Source organism: Grampus griseus (genome assembly GCF_964374135.1).
Source record: "Grampus griseus genome assembly, chromosome: X".
In the NCBI taxonomy this organism is placed as follows: Eukaryota; Metazoa; Chordata; class Mammalia; order Artiodactyla; family Delphinidae; genus Grampus; species Grampus griseus.
The window spans coordinates 64,946,866-64,973,028 of NC_138999.1; the positions used below are offsets into that span (position 1 = coordinate 64,946,866).

Below are 26,163 nucleotides of genomic sequence, written 5' to 3' on the forward strand. Positions count from 1 at the left end.
ATATGTGCGCACACTGGAATACTACTCAGCCATAAGAAATGAAATAATGTAATTTGCAGCAACATGGATGGACCTAGAGATTATCATACTAAGTGAAGTGAGTCAAAGACAAATATCATATATCATTTTTATGTGGAATCTAAAAAAAATGATTCAAATGAATTTATTTACAAAACAGAAACAGACTCACAGACATAGAAAACAAACTTATGGCTACCAAAGGGGAAATGGGGGGAGAGATAAATTAGGAATTTGGGATTAACAGATACACACTACTGTATATAAAATAGATAAACAACAAGGACCCCTGTATAGCACAGGGAACTATATTCAATATCTTGTAATACCCTATAATGGAAAAGAATCTGAAAAAGATGATATATATCTGAAAAAGAATATATATATATATATATATGTATGTATATATATATATATATATCTGGTTGATAACAAATGACTGCATTGTGTGTTTCTACTAGAGATCAGAGTTTAAGATACCACCAGAATTGTGGCTACCCATTTTCTGAATGCCAGTGTCAGTGCTGATCCAGGCTTCACAGTCTGCCACTCTGACCTGTTCCTAGAGGTACAGGGATCAGTGCATTTTGCCTTCATGTTATACCAGTCCTGGGTGGGCCATAAATGTTAAAGGAGGTAGTGAGAAAAATGGGAGGTGTTTTTTTATCATGACCATCAATCTCATCATTCTCTTAAAAAGACATAGTATATGAAATTGTCTTCACTAACCAATTAAAGCAAACACAATACTCAAATTCCTTTTCCTTTTTTGTAACTTTTTTATCTTTAATTTCAAACTTACAGAAAAGCTACAAGAATAGTACAAAGAATTCCTGTTTACCAATTTTACTCAGATTCCACAGTTGTTAATATTTTGCCACATTTGTTTTATCATTCTCTTTCTCTGTCGACAGACAGAGACATATATTCAAACACACATTACCCACACACGTATATACCATTTTATGAATCATTTGAGAGTAAGTTGCAGACATGATGTTTATAACTGTTTTTAAGCCATTTTCTGATTATGTATTTATTCTTCATATTACTTTAGACTGAACCTGCCAGTTTTGAGGATCAGATTGGAAACCCTTTCTTGAAATTTTTGGAATCTTTTCTGATTGTTGCCTCAAGTGCAGGAGAGTCAGCCTTCCTTTTGAATTCATTTAAGCATAAGTAGTGTGGCTACAGCTTATAGAAAAGCTAATTTAAAGAAACTAGCCATTTAATTCATTGTGGCTTTTTAACACCTGTACTGCCTCTGTGGCAGATGGAAGGTTTTGCTCTTCTTGCCACACTCACTGGGGTAAAGGTCACAATTTTATGAATCTTTGTTGAGAAGTCATGCCAATGTAGCTAAAAGGGATCACCTTGGGGCTTCCCTGGTGGCGCAGTGGTTAAGAATCCGCCTGACAGTGCAGGGGACATGGGTTCGAGCCCTGGTCCGGGAAGATCCCACATGCCGCGGAGCAACTAAGCCTGTGGGCCACAACTATTGAGCCTGCGCTCTAGAGCCCGTGAGCCACAACCACAACAAGAGAAGCCACCGCAATGAGAAGCCCACGCACAGCAACGAAGAGTAGCCCCCGCTCACCGCAACTAGAGAAAGCCCACGCACAGCAACAAAGACCCAATGCAGCCAAAAAAAAAAAAGGGGGGGTCACCACTATGACTTATTTTAATTTAATACTGTACTTCTAGAGTGTGAAAATTGTAGATGGTATTTAGGTTACTTCTGGTACCTGAAAGAACTAAATTACTCTGGAACAAGACTTAAAGTAATTGGTAGTATAAACTTTTTTTTTCATTGTCCAAGTTCAAAATTAAGTCTTGATAGTAATAATTATGAGAGAATGAATAAGCTCCTGGCTAGATTAAAATAATGTTTTTTTTCAAAGCCAAAGCTATTTCCTTTGGGCAAATGAGCCTCCTTTTTGAATTTTTGGTACTATTTGGTAAATTTTTCCTCTTTGTTCTAAATAATACTCTCGTAATCTTAATGAATATCGTTTTCTGAACTGATCCACTTAAGACCAGAGACTGACTCATTTCGGAATTGGGAGAATCTTGTCCTTTGCTATTCAGAGTGTCCTTTGCTCTACTCAGACTGACAGTACTGCCATCACCTGGAAGCTTGTTGGAAAAGTAGAGTCTCAGGCCCCACCCTAAATGTACTAAATCAGAACCTGCATTTTAACAAGATCTCCCAGGTGATGGTATGTGTGTTAAAATTTAAGAGCCATTATTATAATTGATTTGAGAAGTCTAGATCATTATTCATTAGGGAAAGACTTTTGTTAAAGTTTCTTCAAAAGATGCCCTTCTTCAGCACCCTAAAAACCAACTCTGCTATGCAAACTTTCCTCTGTCGGCTAGCCAAACAGACCTGAACCAGTTTTTTGCCCAAGGGGAAGAAATAACAAGTTAGGTTAGTGGAAATTTCCACATCACTTCTTTTCCTCCTTATCTGTGCAGGAGAGTAGAAACTCTAGCTTTTTTGCATGTATTGATACATGGATGTGCAAAAGGGAATACTTTCTCCCTTCTTGGGAGGTGATTAATACTGCAGTGGATAAAGTAAAGCAGAATAACAACTTTTCTGAGACTGCAGGGGAGCTTCTTGGATGACAGAAGCTTTCCACTGTTTCACAGTCCATAAACATTCTATGGAAAGAGTCTCTGAACACTCCTTTGCAAAAAATGAATATTACTGCTGACTTACTCTTTGCCTCTTCTTCCATTGTCCACAAAGGCATTTTAATTTTAAAAATACGATATATTGGTGTTAAAAGTTCAAACATACAGAAGTGTCTGTAGAGGAAGTTTGTTCATCTGTCTGTTATTCTGTTCCTGCTTTAACCCCATTCCCCAGAAGGAGCCACCATTAATAGTTTGGTATGTACCCTCCTAGGCTTTCTTTTGCAGGTTCTCATATATACACTAACAATTTTTAAATGACATTATACTTCAATGCTGTTTTGCCGACTGCTTTTGGTTCCACTTACTATATCACGAATTGCTTTACTGCCAGTATGTAAATTGTTAACATAATGATAAAAATTCATGATAAAAATAAGAGCTATCTATTAACAAACCATTGTCTACTCGGGTTTGGGGTAGAGATAATGGCTTGAAGATATTGATGTATAGTTTTGTTTATTCAGTTAGTTCAGATTTTCCCGAGAAATGGGATGGGCAGTGTTGAACTTGGAAGTCACTTCCTAGAAAGTGTAGAGATAACATTGCACTGGGCTCTAGGTCCATTACAATTTTAAAGGAGTGGATTGACAGTGCCAGGTGGTGTGGATTGTGATGAGTGACGAGGATGCAGCTGGAGAATACCTCAAATGAAAAGAATCTTTTCCTGTCCACCAGATACAAATGAGCCACTGGTAGTAATAGCTCAGTCCTCATCGGAAATGCCACTTTTGACCTCAACTAATGAACTTCATACCAAAATGATGACACCAATTCATGACAAAGAGGAGGCAAAGACTTCATCTAAGTGTTACATACAGGTCACTGGTATGACTTGTGCTTCCTGTGTAGCAAACATTGAACGGAATTTAAGACGAGAAGAAGGTAAGACACTCTTAAAGCCTGTTGTTTTATGTATTAGTTTGAGGACTCTGTCCTTTTTGTCCTCTTATGTGTTTTGTAACCATGTTTATGACTCTTGCCAAGGCCTCATAAAGACTATCAGTGATTTTCAGGACAACCTTGACTTCCTGACAACCAGTTTTTGTTAGTGTTTTGTTCCCTTAGATATAGTTCCTGTCTTGTTTACCTCATGGCCACATTTTAATACCAATGAAGTTTGTAGTCAAATAGCAAAAGGAAATACATAAGATTACTATTCTTTATGGACCTTGGCTGCAATGGATGTTAAGAAACATGAATTTTCTGATAAAGTTATGCTTAAGACTAACAACTACAATCCATAAGTTTCAATATTACTATATCCAGGCCAAGCACTGGACCAAAGCCAAGTTTGTTTAGAATTGTTCTCTTCCAACAATTTGATCACTGATCTTTGCTTGCAGTAAAAGTGTTCAAAAGTTACTTAATATTGTGTACAAGTTGTCATTTTAGGTTACAAATTCTTAGAATAGCTATAATACATATATATATTTAATTTTTGAATTTTATTTTATTTTTTTTATACAGCAGGTGCTTATTAGTTATCCATTTTATACATATTAGTGTATATATGTCAATCCCAGTCTCTCAATTCATCACACCACCACCCCCTCACCACTTTCCGTCCTTGGTGTCCATACGTTGTTCTCTGCATCTGTGTCTCAACTTCTGCCCTGCAAACTGGTTCATCTGCACCATTTTTCTAGGTTCCACATATATGCATTAATATACGATATTTGTTTTTCTCTTTCTGACTTACTTCACTGTGCTTGACAGCCTCTACATCCATCCACGTCTCTACAAATGACCCGATTTCATTCCTTTTTATGGCTGAGTAATATTCCCTTGTATATATGTACCACATCTTCTTTATCCATTTGTCTGTCGATAGGCATTTAGGTTGCTTCCATGACCTGGCTATTGTAAATAGTGCTGCAATGAACATTGGGGTGCATGTGTCTTTTTGAATTATGGTTTTCTCTGTGTATATGCCCAGTAGTGGGATTGCTGGGTCATATGGCATTCTATTTTTAGTTTTTTAAGGAACCTCCATACTGTTCTCCATAGTGGCTGTATCAATTTACATTCCCACCAACAGTGCAAGAGGGTTCCCTTTTCTCCACAGCCTCTCCAGCACTTATTGTTTCTAGATTTTTTGATGATGGCCATTCTGACTGGTGTGAAGTGTTACCTCATTGTAGTTTTGATTTACATTTCTCTGATGATTAGTGATATTGAACATCCTCTCATGTGTTTGTTGGCCATCTGTATATCTTCTTTGGAGAAATGTCTATTTAGGTCTTCTGCCCATTTTTGGATTGGGTTCTTTGTTTTTCTTGATTTTTTTTTTTTTTTTTTTTTTTGCGGTACGCGGACCTCTCACTGCTGCGGCCTCTTCCGTTGTGGAGCACAGGCTCTGGACGTGCAGGCTCAGTGGCCATGGCTCACGGGCCTAGCCACTCCGTGGCATTTGGGATCCTCCCGGACTGGGGCACGAACCTGTGTCCCCTGCATCGACAGGCGGACTCTCAACCACTGTGCCACCAGGGAAGCCCTGTTTTTCTTGATACTGAGCTGCATGAGCTGCTTGTATATTTCGGAGATTAATCCTTTGTCACTTGCTTCGTTTGCAAATATTTTCTCCCATTCTGAGGGTTGTCTTTGTGTCTTGTTTGTAGTTTCCTTTGATTTGCAAAAGCTTTTAACTATCATTCGGTCCCATTTGTTTATTTTTGTTTTTATTTCCATTACTCTAAGAGGTGGATCAAAAAAGATCTTGCTGCGATTTATGTCAAAGAGTGTTCTTCCTGTGTTTTCCTCTAAGAGTTTTATAGTATCTGGTCTTACATTTAGGTCTTTAATCCATTTTGAGTTTATTTTTGTGTATGGTGTTAGGGAGTGTTCTAGTTTCATTCTTTTACATGTAGCTGTCCAGTTTTCCCAGCACCAATTATTGAAGACACTGTCTTTTCTCCACTGTATATCCTTGTCTCCTTTGTCATAGATTAGTTAACCATAGGTGTGTGGGTTTATCTCTGGGCTTTCTATCCTGTTCCATTGATCTATATTTATGTTTTTGTGCCAGTACCATATTGTCTTGATTACTGTCCCTTTATAGTATAGTCTGAAGTCAAGGAGCCCGATTCCTCCAGCTCCGTTTTTTTCCCTCAAGACTACTTTGGCTATAAGGGGTCTTTTGTGTCTCCATACAAATTTTAAGATTTTTTGTTCTAGTTCTGTAAAAAAATGCTATTGATTATTTGATAGAGATTGCATTGAATCTGTAGATTACTTTGGGTAGTATAGTCATTTTCACAATATTGATTCTTCCAATCCAAGAACATGGTGTATCTGTCCATCTGTTTGTATCATCTTTAATTTCTTTCATCACTGTCTTATAGTTTTCTGCATACAGGTCTTTTGTTTCCCTAGGTAGGTTTATTCCTAGGTATTCTATTCTTTTTCTTGCAATGGTAAATGGGAGTGTCTCCTCAATTTATCTTTCTGATCTTTTGTTGTCAGTGTATAGGAATGCAAGAGATTTCTGTCCATTAATTTTGTATCCTGCTACTTTACCAAATTCATTGTTTAGCTCTAGTAGTTTTCTGGTAGCATCTTTAGGATTCTCTATGTAGAGTATCATGTCATTGGCAAACAGTGACAGTTTTACTTCTTCTTTTCCAATTTATATTCCTTTTATTTCTTTTTCTTCTCTGATTGCCGTGGCTAGGACTTCCAAAACTGTGTTGAATAATAGTGGCAAGAGCGGTCATCCTTCTCTTGTTCCTGATCTTAGAGGAAATGGTTTCAGTTTTTCACCATTGAGAATGATGTTTGCTGTGGGTTTGTCGTATATGGCCTTTATTATGTTGAGGTAGGTTCCCTCTCTGCCCACTTTCTGGAGAGTTTTTGTCCTAAATGGGTGTTGAATTTTGTCAAAAGCTTTTTCTGCATCCATTGAGATGATCCTATGGTTTTTATTTTTCAATTTGTTAATATGGTGTATCACATTGATTGATTTGCATATATTGAAGAATCCTTGCATCCCTGAGATAAATCCCACTTGATCATGGTATGTGATCCTTTTAATGTGTTGTTGGATTCTGTTTGCTAGTATTTTGTTGAGGATGTTTGCATGTATATTCATGAGTGATACTGGTGTGTAATTTTCTTTTTTTGTAGCATCTTTGTCTGATTTTGGTATCAGGGTGATGGTGGCCTCATAGAATGAGTTTGGGAATGTTCCTTCCCCTGTACATTTTTGGAAGAGTTTGAGAAGGATGGGTGTTAGCTCTTCTCTAAATGTTTGATAAATTCATCTGTGTAGCCATCTGGTCCTGAACTTTTGTTTTTTGGAAGATTGTTAGTCACAGTTTCAATTTCATTACTTGTGATTGGTCTGTTCATATTTTCTCTTTCTTCCTGGTTCAGTCTTGGAAGGTTATACCTTTCTAAGAATTTGTCCATTTCTTCCAGGTCGTCCATTTTATTGGCACAGAGTTGCTCGTAGTAGTCTCTCAGGATGCTTTGTATTTCTGTGGTGTCTGTTGTAACTTTTCATTTTTCATTTCTAATTTTATTGATTTGAGTTCTCTCCCTCTTTTTCCTGATGAGTCTGGCTAATGGTTTATCAGTTTTGTTTATCTTTTCAGAGAGCCAGCTTTTAGTTTTATTGATCTTTGCTATTGTTTTCTTTGTTTCTATTTCATTTATTTCTGCTCTGATCTTTATGATTCCTTTCCTTCTGCTAACTTTGGATTTTGTTTGTTCTTCTTTCCCTAGTTCCTTTAGGTGTAAGGTTAGATTGTTTCTTTGAGATTTTTCTTGTTTCTTGAAGTAGGCTTGTATAGCTATAAACTTCCCTTGTAGAACTGCTTTTGCTGCATCCCATAGGTTTTGGGTCATTGTGTTTTCATTGTCATTTGTCTCTAGGTATTTTTTGGTTTCCTCTTTGATTTCTTCAGTGATCTCTTAGTTAGTAACATATTGTTTACCCTCCATGTGTTTGTATTTTTTACGTTTTTTTCCCTGTAATTCATTTCTAATCTCATAGGGTGGTGGTCAGAAAAGATGCTTGATATGATTTCAGTTTTCTTAAATTTACTGAGGCTTGATTTGTGATCCGAGATGTGATCAATCCTGGAGTATGTTCCATGTGCACTTGAGAAGGAAGTGTAATCTGCTGTTTTTGGAGGCAATGTCCTATAAATATCAATTAAATATATCTGGTCTATTGTGTCATTTAAAGTTTCTGTTTCCTTTTTAATTTTCTGTTTGGATGATCTGTCCATTGGTGTAAGTGAGGTGTTAAATTCCCCCACTATTAGTATGTTACTGTCAATTTCCTCTTTTTTGGCTGTTAGCAGTTGCCTTATGTATTGAGGTGTTCCTATGTTGGGTGCATATATATTTATAATTGTTTTCTTCTCCTTGGTTTGATTTCTTGATCATTATGTAGTGTCCTTCCTTGTCTCTTGTAACATTTCTTTACTTTAAAGTCTATTTTATGTGATATGAGTATTGCTACTCCAGCTTTCTTTTGATTTCCATTTGCATGGAATATCTTTTTCCATCCCCTCACTCTCAGTCTGTATGTGTCCCTAGGTCTTAAGTGGGTCTCTTGTAGACAGCATATGTATGGGTCTTGTTTTTGTATCCATTCAATGAGCCTGTGTCTTTTGGTTGGAGCATTTAATCCATTCACGTTTAAGGTAATTATCAATATGTATGTTCCTTTTACCATTTTCTTAATCGTTCTGGGTTTGTTTTTGTAGGTCCTTTTCTTCTCTTATGGTTCCCACTTAGAGAATTTCCTTTAGCATTTGTTGTAGAGCTGGTTTGGTGGTGCTGAATTCTCTTAGCTTTTGGTTGTCTGTAAAGCTTTTGATTTCTCCATCCAATCTGAATGAGATCCTTGCTGGGTAGAGTAATCTTGGTTGTAGGTTTTTCCCTTTCATCACTTTAAGTATATCATGCCATTCCCTTCTGGCTTGTAGAGTTTCTGCTGAGAAATCAGCTGTTATCCTTATGGGAGTTCCCTTGTATGTTATTTGTCATTTTCCCCTTGCTGCTTTCAATAATTTTTCTTTGTCTTTAATTTTTGATAGTTTGATTACTATGTGTCTCGGCGTGTTTCTCTTTGGGTTTATCCTATATGGGACTGTCTGTGCTTCCTGGACTTGGGTGGCTCTTTCCTTTCCCATGTTAGGAATGTTTTTGACTACAATCTCTTCAAATATTTTCTTGGGTCCTTCTCTCTTTCTTCTCCTTCTGGGACCCGTTTAATGCAAATGTTGTTGAGCTTAATGTTGTCCCAGAGGTCTCTTAGGCTGTCTTCATTTCTTTTCATTCTTTTTTCTTTATTCTGTTCCATGGCAGTGATTTCCATCATTCTGTCCTCCAGGTCACTTATCTGTTCTTCTGCCTCAGTTATTCTGCTATTGATTCCTTCTAGTGTAATTTTCATTTCAGTTATTGTATTGTTCATCTTTGTTTGTTTGTTCTTTAATTCTTCTAGGTGTTTGTTCTTTAATTCTTCTCGGTGTATGTTAAACATTTCTTGTGTCTTCTCGATCTGTGCCTCCATTCTTTTTCCAAGATCCTGGATCATCTTCACTATCATTATTCTGAATTCTGTTTCTGGAAGGTTGCCTATCTCCACTTCATTTAGTTGTTTTTCTGGGATTTTATCTTGTTCCTTCATCTAGTACATAGTCCTCTGCCTTTTCATCTTGTCTGTGTTTCTGTGAATGTGGTTTTTGTTCCACAGGCTGCAGGATTGTAGTTCTTCTTGCTTCTGTTGTCTGCCCTCTGGTGGATGAGGCTATCTAAGAGGCTTGAGCAAGTTTTCTGATGGGAGGGAGTGGTGGTGGGTAGAGCTGGGTGCTGCTCTGGTGGGCAGAGCTCAGTTAAACTTTAATTCCCTTGTCTGCTGATGGGTGGGGCTTCGTTCCCTCCCTGTTGGTTGTTTGGCCTGAGGCGACCCAACCCTTGAGTCTACTGGGCTCTTTGGTGGGAGCAATGGCGGACTCTGCTAGGGCTCACACCAAGCAGCACTTCCCAGAACTTCTGCTGCCAGTGTCCTTGTCCTCGCTGTGAGACACAGCTACCCCCTGCCTCTGCAGGAGACCCTTCAACAGTAGCAGATAGGTCTGGTTCAGTCTCCTATGGGTTCACTGCTCCTTCCCCCGAGTCCCGATGCATACACTATTTTATGTGTGCCCTCCAAGGGTGGAGTCTCTGTTTCCCCCAGTCCTGTCAAAGTCCTGCAATCAAATCCCGCCAGCCTTCAAAGTCTGATTCTCAAGGAATTCCTCTTCCCACTGCCGGACCCCCAGGATGGGAAGCCTGACATGGGGCTCAGAACCTTCACTCCAGTGGATGGACTTCTGTGGTATAAGTGTTCTCCAGTTTGTGAGTCACCCACGCAGCAGTTATGGGATTTGATTTTATTGTGATTGCTCCCCTCCTACTGTCTCATTGTGGATTCTCCTTTGTCTTTGGATGTGGGGTATCTTTTTGGTGAGTTCCCGTGTCTTCCTGTTGATGATTGTTCAGCAGTTAGTTGTGATTCTGGTGCTTTCACAGGAGGGAGTGAGGGCAGGTCCTTCTTGTCCACCATCTTCAAGCCATTCTACAATATTGGTTTTTAATCAGTCACACTCAGATGTTTTAGCTTAAAATTTTGCACTCACATTAATGGACTTCGCAGTATGCATAGTAGATTTGTTAACCGTAGAGATACATGAGTATGTTTAATGAGCCTGAAGTCATAGGTTTGGTACTCAAACAGCCCTCGCCCAAGATGTCTTAATGATACATGCTGTTACTCAGAAGGGCTGAATAAATATGATTATTATAAGCTTATCCCCACTATTGGGGAAATAACTCAAAGTATACACTGTAATAATAGAATTCTGTAGCCAGTGGAATCACCTTATATGTAAAGGCCAGAACATTATTGTAACAAAATGTATGTTATACACTAGAGTCATCTTCAGTTCAATATTATCTTGTTTGCATTCTTTCATTTCTGCGTCCTTCATTTCAGCCTCCATTATATCTAATTATAATGCAGTCAGGGCTAAATTACACTTTGAGTGATTAAAAAAGAACAGGAGGGAAGTTGCAAGCAAATGAAAGCAAAAAGAATTTTTCAAGGGGTCTGTTTAATTTTAGAACAAACTCTTTTGGGGCAGTTCAGAAATAGCCTTTCTCATGAGACAAGCAATGCCTGTTACAAATTACAGTTACAGATCTTTTTTCTTCTTTAATCCATTAAGCTGATACTTCCAGTTACCTTCTACTACCCCTTTACTTCCTCCTAACCCAGTTAGGCATACCGTTGCCCTAGCTGGGGTCACTACATTCACTTTTGTTTTTTTAATTAAGTGACACTGGTCTTCCCTCAGTTTCATCTGCATTATATTTTTAAAAATGAATTGATAGAGTTCTAATTATATTTTGAAGTAAGAATTTTAAAAATTTTCCATAATTTATATAAGTATGAAACATGTTTTTGAAACTTGAAAAACCAGATTTTCTCTTTCTCTTTGGCTGTAGATTACATTCAACTGAAGCAAGAAAATTTTTTTCCTACTTTCTCTACACCCTTCTCTTATTACTGATACTTTCCTGTGATCTGATCTTCTGAATTATTTGGTACCCACAAAACCCAGTGTGTAACCATTATTTTTTCCAAAGAAAAGAATAGTATTTTATTTTTTAACCACTTTTATACAGAAAACTTAGATTATATTAGATACTTTGTCTTCTTATTAAAAACTATTATTAAATTAATATTTGGATATTTTTTCTTTTTTTCAAAACCCAGATCTAACCTATGGACTGTTGATCCCTATTCCCTGTCTGGTAGCCACCAAGGGTTGCTGATTCCTAGAAAGAACTGCCGTTTCTACTTCACGTTATTAATTTTCTTCCTGGCAGTTACAGCAATAGCTGGTCTAGAGAAGTGGGATGGTTGTTAACAAAATGCTTACACCAGAGAACAGCATGACTGCCATAAAATGAACTTCTTTGTTAAGTTGTGTGGCACTTTTTTTTTCTTAGGAATAAGAGCATTTTAGATTAGTGTATGTCAGACAATAAAACTTGAGAAAGAAATTACTGTTATTTGGCAATATTGTAATGTGTATGTTGGTATATTCTTGGGTTCTTTGCTACAACTGCAGTCATTTCCTAAGTACACGAATTCCTTTCTCTAGGACTCTGTCTTACGAGTTTCTAAAAATACTTTATATTTACATGATAAGGTCTTAATGGATTACAATTCATGGGCATTATTTGGATCCCAATTCAAGCAAACAAACAAAGAGTGTTAAACAGTTATAAGACAGTTGTGGAAATGTGAACATTGCCTGGATATTTGATGATATTGAGGAATTATTTTAGGTTTGATAATGGTATTATGGTTCTTTTTTAAAGAAAAGAGTCTTATCTTTTAGTTATATGTATTTAAATATTTACATATGATACGACATCTGGGATTTGCTTCAAAATAATCAGGGTAAAGGGCAGAGAGTGAGTGGGTAGGAATATATATGAAACAAGAGCAGCCCAGTGTTACTGATAATTACTGAAGCTGAGAGATGGGTACATCAAGTTTATTATGTTTTCTCTTTTGTGTGTGTGTGTATGTATTTGAAAATTTCCATACTAAAAAGTTTTTTAAAATGAAGCCTTCTTTTAAAATAGGTTTGATTTTGGCTCAATACTGTATAAAAGTTAAGAAATAAATTTCTCCAGATTCACTTAATCCTTTCACAGTTAAATGAAAAAAAAACTATTATAAGATTATTATTTTTATGAGAAATGTTATCTGAATTGTTTTTCTTATCAATATTCCTAGGAATATATTCTGTACTTGTGGCTCTGATGGCTGGGAAGGCAGAAGTAAGATATAACCCTGCTGTCATACAACCCCCGATGATAGCCGAGTTAATCCGAGAGCTTGGATTTGGAGCCACTGTGATAGAAAATGCTGATGAAGGGGATGGTGTTTTGGAACTTGTTGTAAGTAAGACATTTTGTGTGGTTAATAGAATTTGCAGGAAAAACTTGGCAAGAATTCAGAAAAGAGTTTGAAAAATAATTAAAATGTGGGGACAATAAAACATAAAATGAAAATTAAGGAAACTGGAAAGATATGACAATGGTGGCCTTCAAGCATAGAATGTAAAAGATAATCATCTCAGGCTTCCCTGGTGGCACAGTGGTTGAGAGTCCGCCTGCCAATGCAGGGGACACAGGTTCGTGCCCTGGTCCGGGAAGATCCCACATGCCGTGGAGCGGTTAGGCCCGTGAGCCATGGCTGCTGTGCCTGTGCATCTGGAGCCTGTGCTCTGCAATGGGAGAGGCCACAACAGTGAGAGGCCCGCGTACCACCAAAAAAAAAAAAAAAAAAAGATAATCATCTCTATTAAGAACCAATAAACAAGAATTGGGTTTGAATGAATAAATGAAAATCAACTTCTAAAATATAGTATGATTCCTACATGAAATTACTAGAAGAAATATTTGGAGCTTTTTTCAATATTCTATTTTAAAAATTTCAGACATCAGGAAAGTCAAAAGAATTGTACAGTTGAACATTCTTACACACACTGCATAGATTCTACAATTAACATTTTACTATATTTGTTTTATCATACATCAGTCCATCAGTCCATTGTGGAAATAATTTTAAACTCACAAAGAAATTGCTAAAATAGTACAGAGGATTTCCCTGTAGCCTCTACCTAGCTTTTCCCAGTGATAACATCCAATCTATCATTTAAAAAATAATATTAGAGTAGGAAGAGTCTTTCTAAATATCATACAAAATCCATAAAAGACAAGGTTGATAACTTCAGGTACATAAAAATTTCTTCTTGGGAGAAAAACACCATAAACAAAGTCTAAAGGCAAGTAAAATAATTGTAATTCATATCATAAATGAAGGTTAATTTCCTTAATATATGAAGAAGTGTTGTAAATCAATAAGAGCCATCAAACCAAAAGAAAGATGGTAAAGGATATGAACTAACAGTTCACAGAAAAACCAAAACAATACCTCTTTAAATGAAAAAATGTTCGATGTCACTTTTAATAAGAGTAAAGCAAATTAAAACTGCACTGAAATGCCATTTTCCACCTGTGAGATTGGTAAAGATAAAAAGCAATTTTGTTAACACTGTGTTTGATCTCTCATATATTGCTGGTGGAATGTCAATTGAGACAAGGACTCAACAGAAGAATTTGGCAATATCTATCAAAAGTAAAATTGCGCATAGCCTTTGCCTCAGAAGCTCCACTTGTAGGAAATTATCCAGCAGACATATTTGGATATGTATGAAATGATATGTGCGCAAAGGTGTTCATTATAGTATTTTCTTTTTTTGCCTATGCCACACGTGGCATGTGGGATCTTAGTTCCCTGACCAGGAATCGAACCTGCACCCCCTGCATTGGAAGCACAGAGTCTTAACCACTGGACCACCAGGGAAGTCCTATTATAGTATTTTTATAATAGCAAAAGATAGGAAACAAACTAAATGTCGGTCATTGGAGACTGATACATACATCCATACCATGGGATACTAAGCAGCTATTACAAAGAATGGGTTGGTTTGTACTTTTTAAAGACTTCTAAAAATTAATAGCTTTATCGAAATATAATTTACATACCATAAAACTCACCCTTTTAAAGTGTACAATTCAGTGGTTTTTAATATATTCTCAGAGTTGTACAACTAATCACCACTATCAAATTTCAAAACATTTTCATCACCCCAAAAAAGAAACCCCATACCTATTAGCAGTCAGTCCTCATTCTTGATATTAATCATTTGAGTCTTCCTTTTTTTTTTTCCTTCATCACTCCAGCCAAAAGTTTGTCAATTTTGTCAATCTTTTCAAGTAACCAACTTTTGGTTTTGTTGATTTTCTCTATTCTCTCTTTTGTTAATTTTCACTCTAACCTTTGTTATTTCCTTCCATCTGTTTGCTTTAGGTTTAGTTTGTTTTACTTTTTCTAGTGTCTTAAGGTAGAAAGTTAGGTTATTTATTTGAGATCTTTCTTACTTTAAAATATTGGCACTTACAAATTTCACTATAGGCACTGATTTCATTTCAGTTATTGTACTTTTCAACTCCAAACTTCCATTGGGCCTTTCTAATAATCTCTGTCTTTATTGATACACTCTGTTTGGTGGGATATTGTCTTATACTTTCCTTTAATTTTTTAGACATCATTTCCTTTAGTTCAGTGAATATATTTAAAATAGCTGATTCAAGATCTTTGCCTAGTAAATCCAATGTCTGGGCTTCATCAGGGAAAGTTTTTTCCTGTGTATAGGCCATACTTTCTTGTTTCATTGTATGTCTGACAGTTTTTGTTGAAAATATAATGTAGTAACTCTGGAAATAAGATTCTTCCCCTCTCCTCAGGGTTTGTTATTTGTTGCTGTTTGTCATTGTTATTGTTTGTTCAGTGACTTCTGAACTAATTCTATAAAGTCTGTGTTCTTTGTTGTGTGTGGCCACTGAAATCTCTGTTTGGTTAGCGCAGTTGTCAGCTAATGATCAGACAGTGATTGCCTTAAATATCTGGAATCAATAAGTCTCCCAGTCTTTGCTAAAGAGCTCTTTGTAAATGTTGGGGCATGCCTTGAACACTTAGCCATGCAGCTGTCAGTTTTGCCTTACCCTTCGACTCCTGCTTCTATGGAGCCTAAAGGTCAGCCTGAGGTGAGAAGTTAGGGCCTTTTCAGTTCTTTTTTGAACATACACACAGCCCTGGACATATGCATAACCCTATGCATGTGCATATGCATGTGCATGTGCATAACACAGCCCTGGACATATGCATAACCCTATGCATGTGCATGGCCTTCTAGATGCAGCGCTTATGGATGTCTTGCTTCCTGGCTTTCCTTTTTAGGCTTTTTTGTTAGTCTGTTGTTTGCTCCAACTGTTATCCATTGGCTCAGGCAGCCACAAGGTTAAATAATTTCCTCTAATTGTTTCTGACAAATTCTCCTGGGGAAAAGGCTTTTTATATTCACTGGGTCATCAGGAAAAACAGACATCTTTGCAAGTGGGATATTTCAGAGAACCATCAGACAGGCCAAATAATGACAGTTGTCTGGGAAGGAGGCTTTGAAGGTACTCCAATCCTTTTCTGTCCTCTCTGGTAGCTTTCCTGATGCTGTTTTTCACCATGATTGTGGCCTATCGGTCTTCATGGCTACCCCAGAGCTGGAGGAGAGGGGATGGGAATATGGCAAACTGTAATGCCATATAGCTTGACGTTTTATTGGAATTTATCTGATTTTCTTGAATAAATGCTTCCTGCATTGCTGTAAGCTTTTGTTTAATTTTCAGATTTCTTTTTTAATCAGTTTTTTAAATTGAGGTTTAGATGATTTACAATATTAGTTTCAGGTGTACAGCATAGTGATTCAAAATTCTTACAGATTATATATACTCCATTTAAAGTTATTGTAAAATATTGGCTGTATATCCTGTTCTGTACAATATATCCTCATAGCTTATTTATTTTGTACAAAGTAGTTTGTACCTTTTAATCCCTACCCCTATCTTGCCCCAACCCCTTTCCCTTTCCCCATTGGTAACCACTAGCTTGTTCTCTATGTGTAGGTTTCTGTTTATTATATTCATTTCTTTGTTATATTGTTTAGATTCCACATATAGATGATAAGATACAGTATTTGTCTTTCTCTGTCTGACTTATTTCACTAAGTATAATACCCTCCAAGTCTATCCATGTTGTTGCAAATTTCATTCTTTTTTATAGCTGAGTAGTATTCCATCGTGTGTGTGTGTGTGTGTGTGTGTGTGTGTGTGTGTGTATCACATCTACTTTATCCATTCATCTATTGATGGAACTTAGGTTGCTTCCATATCTTGGCTATTATAAATAATGCTGCTATGAGCATTAAGGTACATGTATCGTTTTAATTAGTGTTTTTGCTTTCTTTGGATATATACACAGGAGTGGAATTGCTGGGTCATATGGTAGTTCTATTTTCAGTTTTTTGAGGAACACCCATACCATTTTCTATAGTGGCTGCAGCAATTTACATTCCCACCAACAGTATACAAGGGTTCCCTTTTTTCCAACTTTTCTGAAAAAGGTGGTTCCAACTTTTGCCAGTTTTCTAATTGCTTTTGTGGAGGAGAGAATTTTCAGAAATCCTCACTCCACTATTAATGATATTCTTTTGGTGGATATTCTTGAATAAGTACTTTGTAATTTGTTGTGTACTCTTTTTGGTTACTTCCCATAATCTTTCAGTGGTTGGTTTTTGAAACTTTTGTCCAGTTATATCATTGCTCTTTGGGGAAAGGATTTGCTGAGCTTCTCACACAGTCATTCCAGAAGTCCTGCCCCTCCATTTTAGAATTTAATACCCAACTAAAGTATAACCTCACTCAAGACATAGGGCAAAATACATTTTTGGACAAAGGTAGAACACTTTTGTTATCCATTAACCTTCACTAGAAGTAATACTAAAGGATATATATATACACACATACATACTTATATACATTAGCAGGGTGAAAAAAATCTAGAGGGAAGCAAGACATTGAATACAAGAAGCAATGATAGTTGTCAAATCCTCTATCACTGAGTAATAACAGGAAGACCGGAGACTTAATGAGATCCTTAATGTTGCAGCTGGGACCATATCTTTGTTCAATGTGATATAAAGACAGTGATCTAATGATCATAATCTAAAACATATTAATAGTGCAGATAGGATCTTGTGTGTTAATCTCTTGTTACAAGAGTTCTTTTAGTTTAAAGTAACAACACACATTTAATGGAGGAAAAAAGTATATTTCTGAATAACAAAGCCTTTGTCTTTAACAGGTGAGAGGAATGACATGTGCCTCCTGTGTACATAAAATAGAGTCTACCCTCACAAAACATGGAGGGATCTTCTACTGCTCTGTGGCCCTGGCAACCAACAAAGCACATATTAAATATGATCCAGAAATTATTGGTCCCAGAGATATTATTCATACAATTGAAGTAAGTGCCAAGACTTTGCATTTCTGTGTTCTTACCTATCTAGTTAGTCAGCACTACCTTGAATCACTTCTGGTTTGTATCAGATAGAGATGATGAGAAAAATCTGATTTCTTTGTTTACCTCTATAGACAACGTCTGTCTCAAAATTTAATGTAAGAGTGTCTGCCTTTTTCTTTCTTTTTTTTTTTTTGGTCTTCGTCAGGAAGAATTAGGTAAAGGCACATTGGCACTATTAATCAGGAGCAGACTTAAGGCAGAACCATAGATCATTTAAAAATATTTAGAAAATGTAAGCAAAGTACAATTTGTTATGAGTAAAATTCATGTTAATCACTAAGAAAGTGAAGCATCTTGCTAGATGCTGTATTGTTTGTTAGGTCAAAGCAAATGATATCATAGTTAAAGTAAGAAATTTAAAAGACCAAACCTTTTTCTCTGTGACAAATTCATCCTGCAGTCTTCAGTAAATCTTAAGTGGTAATACATGTTAAAGTGCTTTAGAAGTTTCACTGTGGTCTAGCATTGGTGTTCTAATGATCTAAAAAGCATATTAATCATTCAGGTAAGATCCTGTTAATGTAGATAGTAACACCATTAACATCTTTGTGAAGCTAGCATTATTGAGTATCTACTATGTGCCAGTTACCAAAATTGCAAAGCTTCAACTCTTGATTTAATTCTCACAACAGTGCTGTCATCTTCATTTTGGAAGTGAGGAAACTCAGGTTATGAGATGTTACTTCCTCAAAGTCACATAGGTAGTAAGTGTCATAGCTGGGATTTGAGCCTAATCTTTCTGACTCCAATGCTCATGCTTGCTCTTTTCACTGTGTTATACTGCCAAGAAATGTAAGATGGCAGCATTTTCCCTAGCAGTTCGAAATATAGTGTATGTTACTGTCTATGTTCATATGAGTCTTACTTAGGTGTAATTTTCTTTCAGTACTTTATTTTATTGCGGAAAATTTTCGTTCGTGTTCTTTTTTCGGGTACAACAAGAATAAAGACTGCATATGCAAACCCTTGAATAATATGTTTAGTATGGTGCTAGCTTTTGTGGCCTATTATTCAGTTTTCTGTACTTTCAGGGGATGGATGGATCAATGACTTGATAGATGTCAAAGCTAAAATTAAAAATAAAGTGATTAATATACATCAGTACTAGTAGATGCTTGTCTAAGTGTACGATTTATGATTTTACTGCTGAATTCTCTTCTTTTTATTGGAGTATAGTTGCTTTACAATGTTGTGTTAGTTTCTGCTGTACAGCAAAGTGAATCAGTTATACATATATCCACTCTCTTTTTTTTTTTTTGCGGTACGCGGGCCTCTCACTGTTGTGGCCTCTCCCATTGCGGAGCACAGGCTCCGGATGCGCAGGCTCAGTGGCCATGGCTCATGGGCCTAGCCGCTCCGCGGCATGTGGGATCTTCCTGGACCAGGGCACGAACCCATGTCCCCTGCATCGGCAGGCAGACTCTCAACCACTGCGCCACCAGGGAAGCCCTCCACTCTTTTTTAGATTCTATTCCCATATAGATCATTACAGAATATTGAGTAGAGTTCCCTGTGCTATACAGTAGGTTCTTATTAGTTATCTATTTTATACATAGTAGTGTATATATCTCAATTCTGTCTTTATTAGGTCATCATACACTCTGTCGGCCTGACCAAGTAATAGATTCTGCTTTTTTCCAAAATTACTTATTGGAGGCTTTAGTTGACTTCTTGATATAAGAACCTCTACTGAGGACAACTGCACTTGAGTTAAATCAGTAGTTTGAGAACAGTAGGATAGACATCAAATAGAATTGAGAAAATACTCATTTCTTTGATGAAAGATTAGAAACAAAGGTAATTAAGAGAAGGAAGCACATCTTCATCTTTATATTCCCCAGAATGACTTGCACTTAGTAATTGAATTGAGTTGTTCTTAATGACAATACCACAGCTTAGAATTTCTGTAGGTAATATTTATACATTCAGTGAAATAATTGTTTTCTCATGAATTTCCTTAGAGCTTAGGTTTTGAAGCTTCTTTGGTCAAGAAGGACCGGTCAGCAAGCCACCTAGACCATAAGCGAGAGATAAGACAGTAAGTACTTTTGGAATGTCAGTGAAAAACAGATTTTGATTCCTCTTTACAAATTTAATAAACTGTTAGCATGTCAGTTTTTTCAATATCATCCTTACACTGGGTGGGAATTGGTCACAAGTTACATTTCCTTATAGTGCATAGAATCTTTAACCATTACCTATTTACTCAAATGATTTTTCTCTTCTATATTAGATGGCGACGGGCCTTTCTTGTGAGCCTGTTTTTCTGTATTCCTGTAATGGGGCTGATGATATATATGATGGTTATGGACCACCACCTTGCAACTCTTCACCATAATCAGAACATGAGCCAAGAAGAAATGATTAGCATTCATTCTTCTACGTTCCTGGAGCGCCAGATCCTGCCAGGATTGTCCATTATGAATTTGCTATCTTTTTTATTGTGTGTACCTGTACAGGCAAGTGAAATGTTAGCAAGTATATTTGTTAATAATGAAAAATAGCCAAAATGTGATAGGTGAGGCTATTTTCAATCGTACAACAAATATTGGCCAGAAGTACGATCATTTTATGCTGGATGTTTTACAAAAATAATCTTAAACTGAGTGGTTAAAGTAGATAATAATAAATTCCATTTTAACCCTGAAGGATACTGTTTAATGACAAAGCAGAGAATAAGAGTTCAATTCATCTTCAGTTATGAATTTGGTATTCATATCTGCTATTGTATGTAACTTTATATTTAAAGTTATTATAATAATAAAATGTTATACTTTATTTTATTTTTATTGTCTTTTTTTAACTTTTTATTTTATATTGGAGTACAATAGATTAATAATGTTGTGTTAGTTTCAGGTGTACAACAAAGTGATTCAGTTATACATATGCATGTAGGAAGTCTGGGATTGACATGTACATGCTGCTATATTTAAAATGGATAATGGCCAACAAGGACCTACTGTATAGCACAGGGAACTGCTCAATATTCTTTTTTTTTTAACTTTTTATTTTATATTGGAGTGTAGCCGATAAACAACGTTGTGATAGTTTCAGGTGCACAGCAAAGTGACTCAGCCATACATATACATGTATCCATTCTCCCCCAGATTCCCCTTCCATCCAGGCTGCCACATAACATTGTCTGCTCAATATTCTGTAACAACCTAAGTTGGAAAAGAATTGATAAAATGTTGTATTTTATTTCTTTATATTTATATTTTATATTAAATGCATTAAAATTCTCTTTATATAAATTATATTAAATATATTTTATTTTAATATATTTATTATTAATTTATTCTGTAAAATAATCATAATAGTTATATTATTTCTCCATGGCACTTAAGTTCATTACTCTCTGTATGTTTTTTTTTTAATTTTATTTTATTTCTTTTTTTTGTACAGCAGGTTCTTATTAGTTATCCATTTTATACATATTAGTGTATATATGTCAATCCCAATCTCCCAATTCATCATCCTCCCCTGGCCCCCACTTTCCCCCTTGGTGTCCATACGTTTGTTCTCTACATCTGTGTCTCCGTTTCTGCCTTGCAAACCGGTTCATCTGTACCATTTTTCTAGATTCCACATATATGCGTTAATATACGATATTTGTTTTTCTTTTTATGACTTACTTTACTCTGTTTGACAGTCTCTAGGTCCATCCATGTCTCTACAAATAATCCAATTTCATTCTCTTTTATGGCTGAGTAATATTCCATTGTATATATGTACCACATCTTCTTTACCCATTCGTCTGTCAGTGGCCATTTAGGTTGCTTCCATGACCTGGCTATTGTAAATAGTGCTGCAATGAACATTGGGTGCATGTGTCTTTTTGAATTATGGTTTTCTCTGGGTATATGCCCAGTAGTGGGATTGCTGGGTCATATGGTAATTCTATTTTGTTTCTTGAGGAACCTCAATACTGTTCTCCGTAGAGGCTGTATCAATTTACATTCCCACCAGCAGTGCAAGAGGGTTCCCTTTTCTCCACAGCCACTCCAGCATTTATTGTTTGTAGATTTTCTGATGATGGCTATTCTGACCGCTGTGAGGTGATACCTCATTGTAGTTTTGATTTGCATTTCTCAAGTAATTAGTGATGTTGAAAATCTTTTCATGTGTTTCTTGGCCATCTGTATGTCTTCTTTGGACTTTTCAACTCTTCTTTTGAGATAAACTTTTACTGTGGAACACTTCCATCTAATAGATCTATTCCTTTTTCTGATCCTTATAAAAAGCAATAAGTATTTTTAAAACATCTTAGTATGTTTCTCTATACTAATGAACAATAAGCTTTTCGGTTATGTTTCCTAACGAAAACAGTGGACAGATCCAATAGCTTGTGATAGGTTGAATTTGAAAAGAGGGAGGTGAGTTTTATATAAAAAATCATTCTCAAAAGAATGTAATTCTTTTCCTGGTTCTTGTTTTTGTTGGCTTCAAAAAGAAGAATCCGAGAACCACTTGACTTTCTTTATATTATGGAATATCCATTGGATCATAGCAGAGAGCTGCCAAGGGCTTGTACAGCAATTTGAATCCACCCCCCCACACGCACACACACACGTATCTGCTAAAATACAAGCACTATTGTTTCAGCTTAAAAAAAAAAAAAAAAACTCTCCTTAGGGGAATTTCCCATGGCCCAGGTTCGATCCCTGGTTGAGGAACTAAGATCCTGCAGGCCGCATGGTGCAGCCAAAAAAAATAATCTCTCCTTAGTTGTTTATGGATTAAATAAAAGCCAAAGGAAATTAACATTGATACTATATCTTAGTTATTGAGGTATATATGTGAATTTCAGCTTTTTGTAAAAGCACTAATCACTGTTTCTATATTACAGTTTTTTGGAGGCTGGCACTTCTACATTCAGGCCTACAAAGCACTGAAACATAAAACTGCAAATATGGACGTACTGATTGTGCTGGCAACTACCATTGCATTTGCTTATTCTTTGGTTATTCTTCTGGTTGCAATGTATGAGAGAGCCACAGTGAACCCTGTTACTTTCTTTGACACACCTCCTATGCTATTTGTGTTTATTGCACTAGGCCGGTGGCTGGAACATGTAGCAAAGGTAAAGTAAGAAAGGGTGACATTTATTAAAATCTTGGGTGGGTAAATGACCATAATATTTTCTAGACCAATTATTGGAAATATACATTGATTTATGTAGTTAACGATGTACTAAAAGAAGTATTTTTGTTTTGGCAGTATTTTAGGTTAAATATTCCTTTAGAAGATTTACCAAATTTATGGAATTAATACTTTAGATAATATAGTGTGTCCTTGTTTATTTTAAGAGACATTTAAGAGTACTTATTTTACTTATATCACATTATTAATGGAAAAATTGATGCGACCACAGATTTAAAATAATGATGGAAAAAAATTCACCCACAATCCCATGGTATAACGGAAATCACTTTCTAATCCTGTTCTACATACGTTTATATTTTACGGTGTGGCAAACGTGGTATCCATACCACTTTGTGCCCTTAACACTTTAAAGTTTTTTCCCCATTTTTGCAGTCTAGATAATTACTCAGTGTTTCTGAATAATATTCTCTTAAATCAATGTGCTATAATTTACTAAACCATTCTGATTTTATTCTCAATTAGATTGTTTCCAGAGTTTAATTTTAGGTAATCCTGCATTAAACATGGTTAATAGTTATTTCTACTGAATTACTATCTTAGGATAAATTACAAAGGATATGATTAAAGGGCATAAATCTTTCTATGGCTCATGCTACTAATCTTAACAATTTTTGCCATCAAGGGTATGTTAATGAAGTAGTTTTACTACAACTTCATCAGCACTGACTCCTATCTAAATTTTTGCTAAGTTAGTAGGCATTAAATGGTATCATAGAGTTGCTTTAGTTTGCATTTCTTCCATTAATAGCAGAGGTAAACATTTTCTACACAGCAGGTATTATATTTCTTCTTAAATGAATTGCCTATTTATGTCCTTTGCTCATGTACCTATTGGGTTCTGATGTTTTTCTTATTAATTTACATTATTTATTTATAAATTATACCTAATAATACATTTTATATTTTGTGTACTTCATATTTTCAAAGTGAAACATTTTCTGATTTGAATTAATTAACATTCCTAAAGCTGTCTTTTAAGTAAATGTTAAAGATTATGCCTTTATTTTACATAAGACTTTTTTCTTCCTTAGCATTGTTAACGTATGTGTTTTAATTTATAGGGCAAAACATCAGAGGCTCTTGCCAAACTAATTTCACTACAAGCTACAGAAGCAACTATTGTAACTCTCGACTCTGATAATATCGTCTTGAGGTATTTACCTTCATTATTCTTCCTTCTCTTTTTAACTTCTTAGGAAAAATATCAAATATACACAGAAGTAGAGAGAAAGGTATAATGAACTCACATAATCTATCTCCCAGATTTAACAATTATTCACATTTTGCCACACTTTACTTCGTCTATACAATCTATTTTTCTTTCTGTTGTTGCAGGAGAATTTTAAAGTAAATCCCAGTTATATGGTTATATGGTTATATGGTTTTACTGCAGATATTCCTGTTGTATTTCTAAAAAAGGACATAGTCTTATATAATCATAATGCCCATACTGCATCTAACAAAATGAACAATTATTCTTTAATGTGATCTAATACACAGTCCATATTAACATTTCTCCTGTTGTCTCCAAACTGTTTTAAGTTTCTTTGTTTGAAATGGAATTCAGAAAAGGTCCATGTGTCACTGCATTTGACTGATATGTTTGTTTGTTTTAAGTTTTGAGTTTTTTGTTTTGTTTTGTTTTGTTTTGGCTGTGTTGGGTCTTCATTGCTGTGTGCGGGCTGTCTCTGGTTTCAGCGAGCAGGGGCTACTCTTCGCTACAGTGCACGGGCTTCTCATGGTGGTGGCTTCTCTTGTTGCAGAGCACGGGCTCTAGGTGCACAGGCTTCAGTAGTTGTGGTGCATGGGCTCGGTAGTTGTGGCTCGCAGGCTCAGTAGTTGTGGCGCACGGGCCTAGTTGCTCCACAGCATGTGCAATCTTCCCGGACCAGGGATCGAACCCGTGTCCCCTGCATTGTCAGGCAGATTCTTAACCACTGCGCCACCAGGGAAGCCCCTGTTTGGGTTTTTTTTGATTTTTTAATTGAGTTGTAGTTCATGTACAATAGTATATAAGTTACAAGTGTACAATGTAGTGATTCACAATTTTTAAAGATTATACTCCATTTATAGCTATTATAAAATATTGGCCATATTCCCCATGTTGTACAATATATCCTTGTCACTTATTTATTTTATACATAGTAGTTTGTACCTCTTAATCCTCTACCCTATATTGTTCTTCACCGTTCCCTTTTCCCACTGGTAACCACTAGTTATTTCTCTACATCTGTGAGTCTGCTTCTTTTTTGTTGTACTTACTAGTTTGTTGTATTTTTTAGATTGCACATATAAGTGACATCATACAGTATTTGTCTTTCTCCTGACATGTTTGTTTTAATGTAGAATAGCTCCTCTCTCCAGTTCTCCCTCCCTTGTTCCTCCCTGCTCCTCCCTCTCCATACATTTGACTTGGTAAAGAAACATCTATCAGTAGTCCTTTAGAAAATCCCACAGTCCAAATTTGTCTCTGTTTCTGTCTGGAATCATTTAACTTGTTCTATAACTCCTATATTACCTGTAAACTGGAAGTTAGAGCTAAAGACTTGATTAGATTTCATTCTTTTGTATTTCTCATTCCTTTCCTCATAAAATTATTTAGGCAAATGCATACAATAAATTAGTTCTTTTGTTCAGTAAAACCCATTACATTCTTTCTAAAGCTTTCATTTATTAGTTCAATGACTATTCAACAAATATTTAGAGTGCTTCTTTGTGCTAGCTACTGAGCTATTCTCCAACAGTGAAAAAGACTGACACTGTAGTTCCTAACTTAAATGTTGGTTTTAACTTCCATTGGTAGCAATTATGGGGCCACAAGCTTGATGTCAACTAAAAAGCTTGCATGGAAAGATCAGGGGGAGAAGCATACTGTCATGGTGCTTTTTATTTTAACTCATATCCAGTGAAGAGCAAGTGGATGTGGAGCTTGTACAACGTGGAGACATCATTAAAGTGGTTCCAGGAGGCAAATTTCCAGTGGATGGGCGTGTTATTGAAGGGCATTCTATGGTAGATGAGTCCCTCATCACAGGTATGTTCTTTCAGAGGATCATGACATGAAAGTGAAGTGAATCCAAAGTGTTAATTAAAAATAGGCATGAAAGAAGTCCAAAAGATGGCATACTAGGAGGATGCAGAATTCGCATCTCCTCACAACTAGGGCACCTACCAGGCACCAGTGGGGAACCACAGACACCTAACGGGATGGGAGGAACCCC

At 36.1% G+C, this 26,163-nt stretch overlaps 1 protein-coding gene across 1 annotated transcript in view; it reads left to right on the forward strand.

Annotated features, from left to right (window-relative positions):
* Positions 1-26,163, forward strand: part of ATP7A (ATPase copper transporting alpha) — a 77,344-nt gene that overhangs the window by 24,420 nt on the left and 26,761 nt on the right. Inside the window, exons 4-11 of the mRNA XM_082681292.1 lie at positions 3,397-3,603; positions 12,530-12,693; positions 17,558-17,719; positions 19,738-19,814; positions 20,010-20,235; positions 22,626-22,859; positions 24,004-24,095; positions 25,849-25,976. Of these exons, the coding sequence (XP_082537418.1) occupies positions 3,397-3,603; positions 12,530-12,693; positions 17,558-17,719; positions 19,738-19,814; positions 20,010-20,235; positions 22,626-22,859; positions 24,004-24,095; positions 25,849-25,976 (1,290 nt within the window). The remainder of the gene's footprint in view (positions 1-3,396; positions 3,604-12,529; positions 12,694-17,557; positions 17,720-19,737; positions 19,815-20,009; positions 20,236-22,625; positions 22,860-24,003; positions 24,096-25,848; positions 25,977-26,163) is intronic.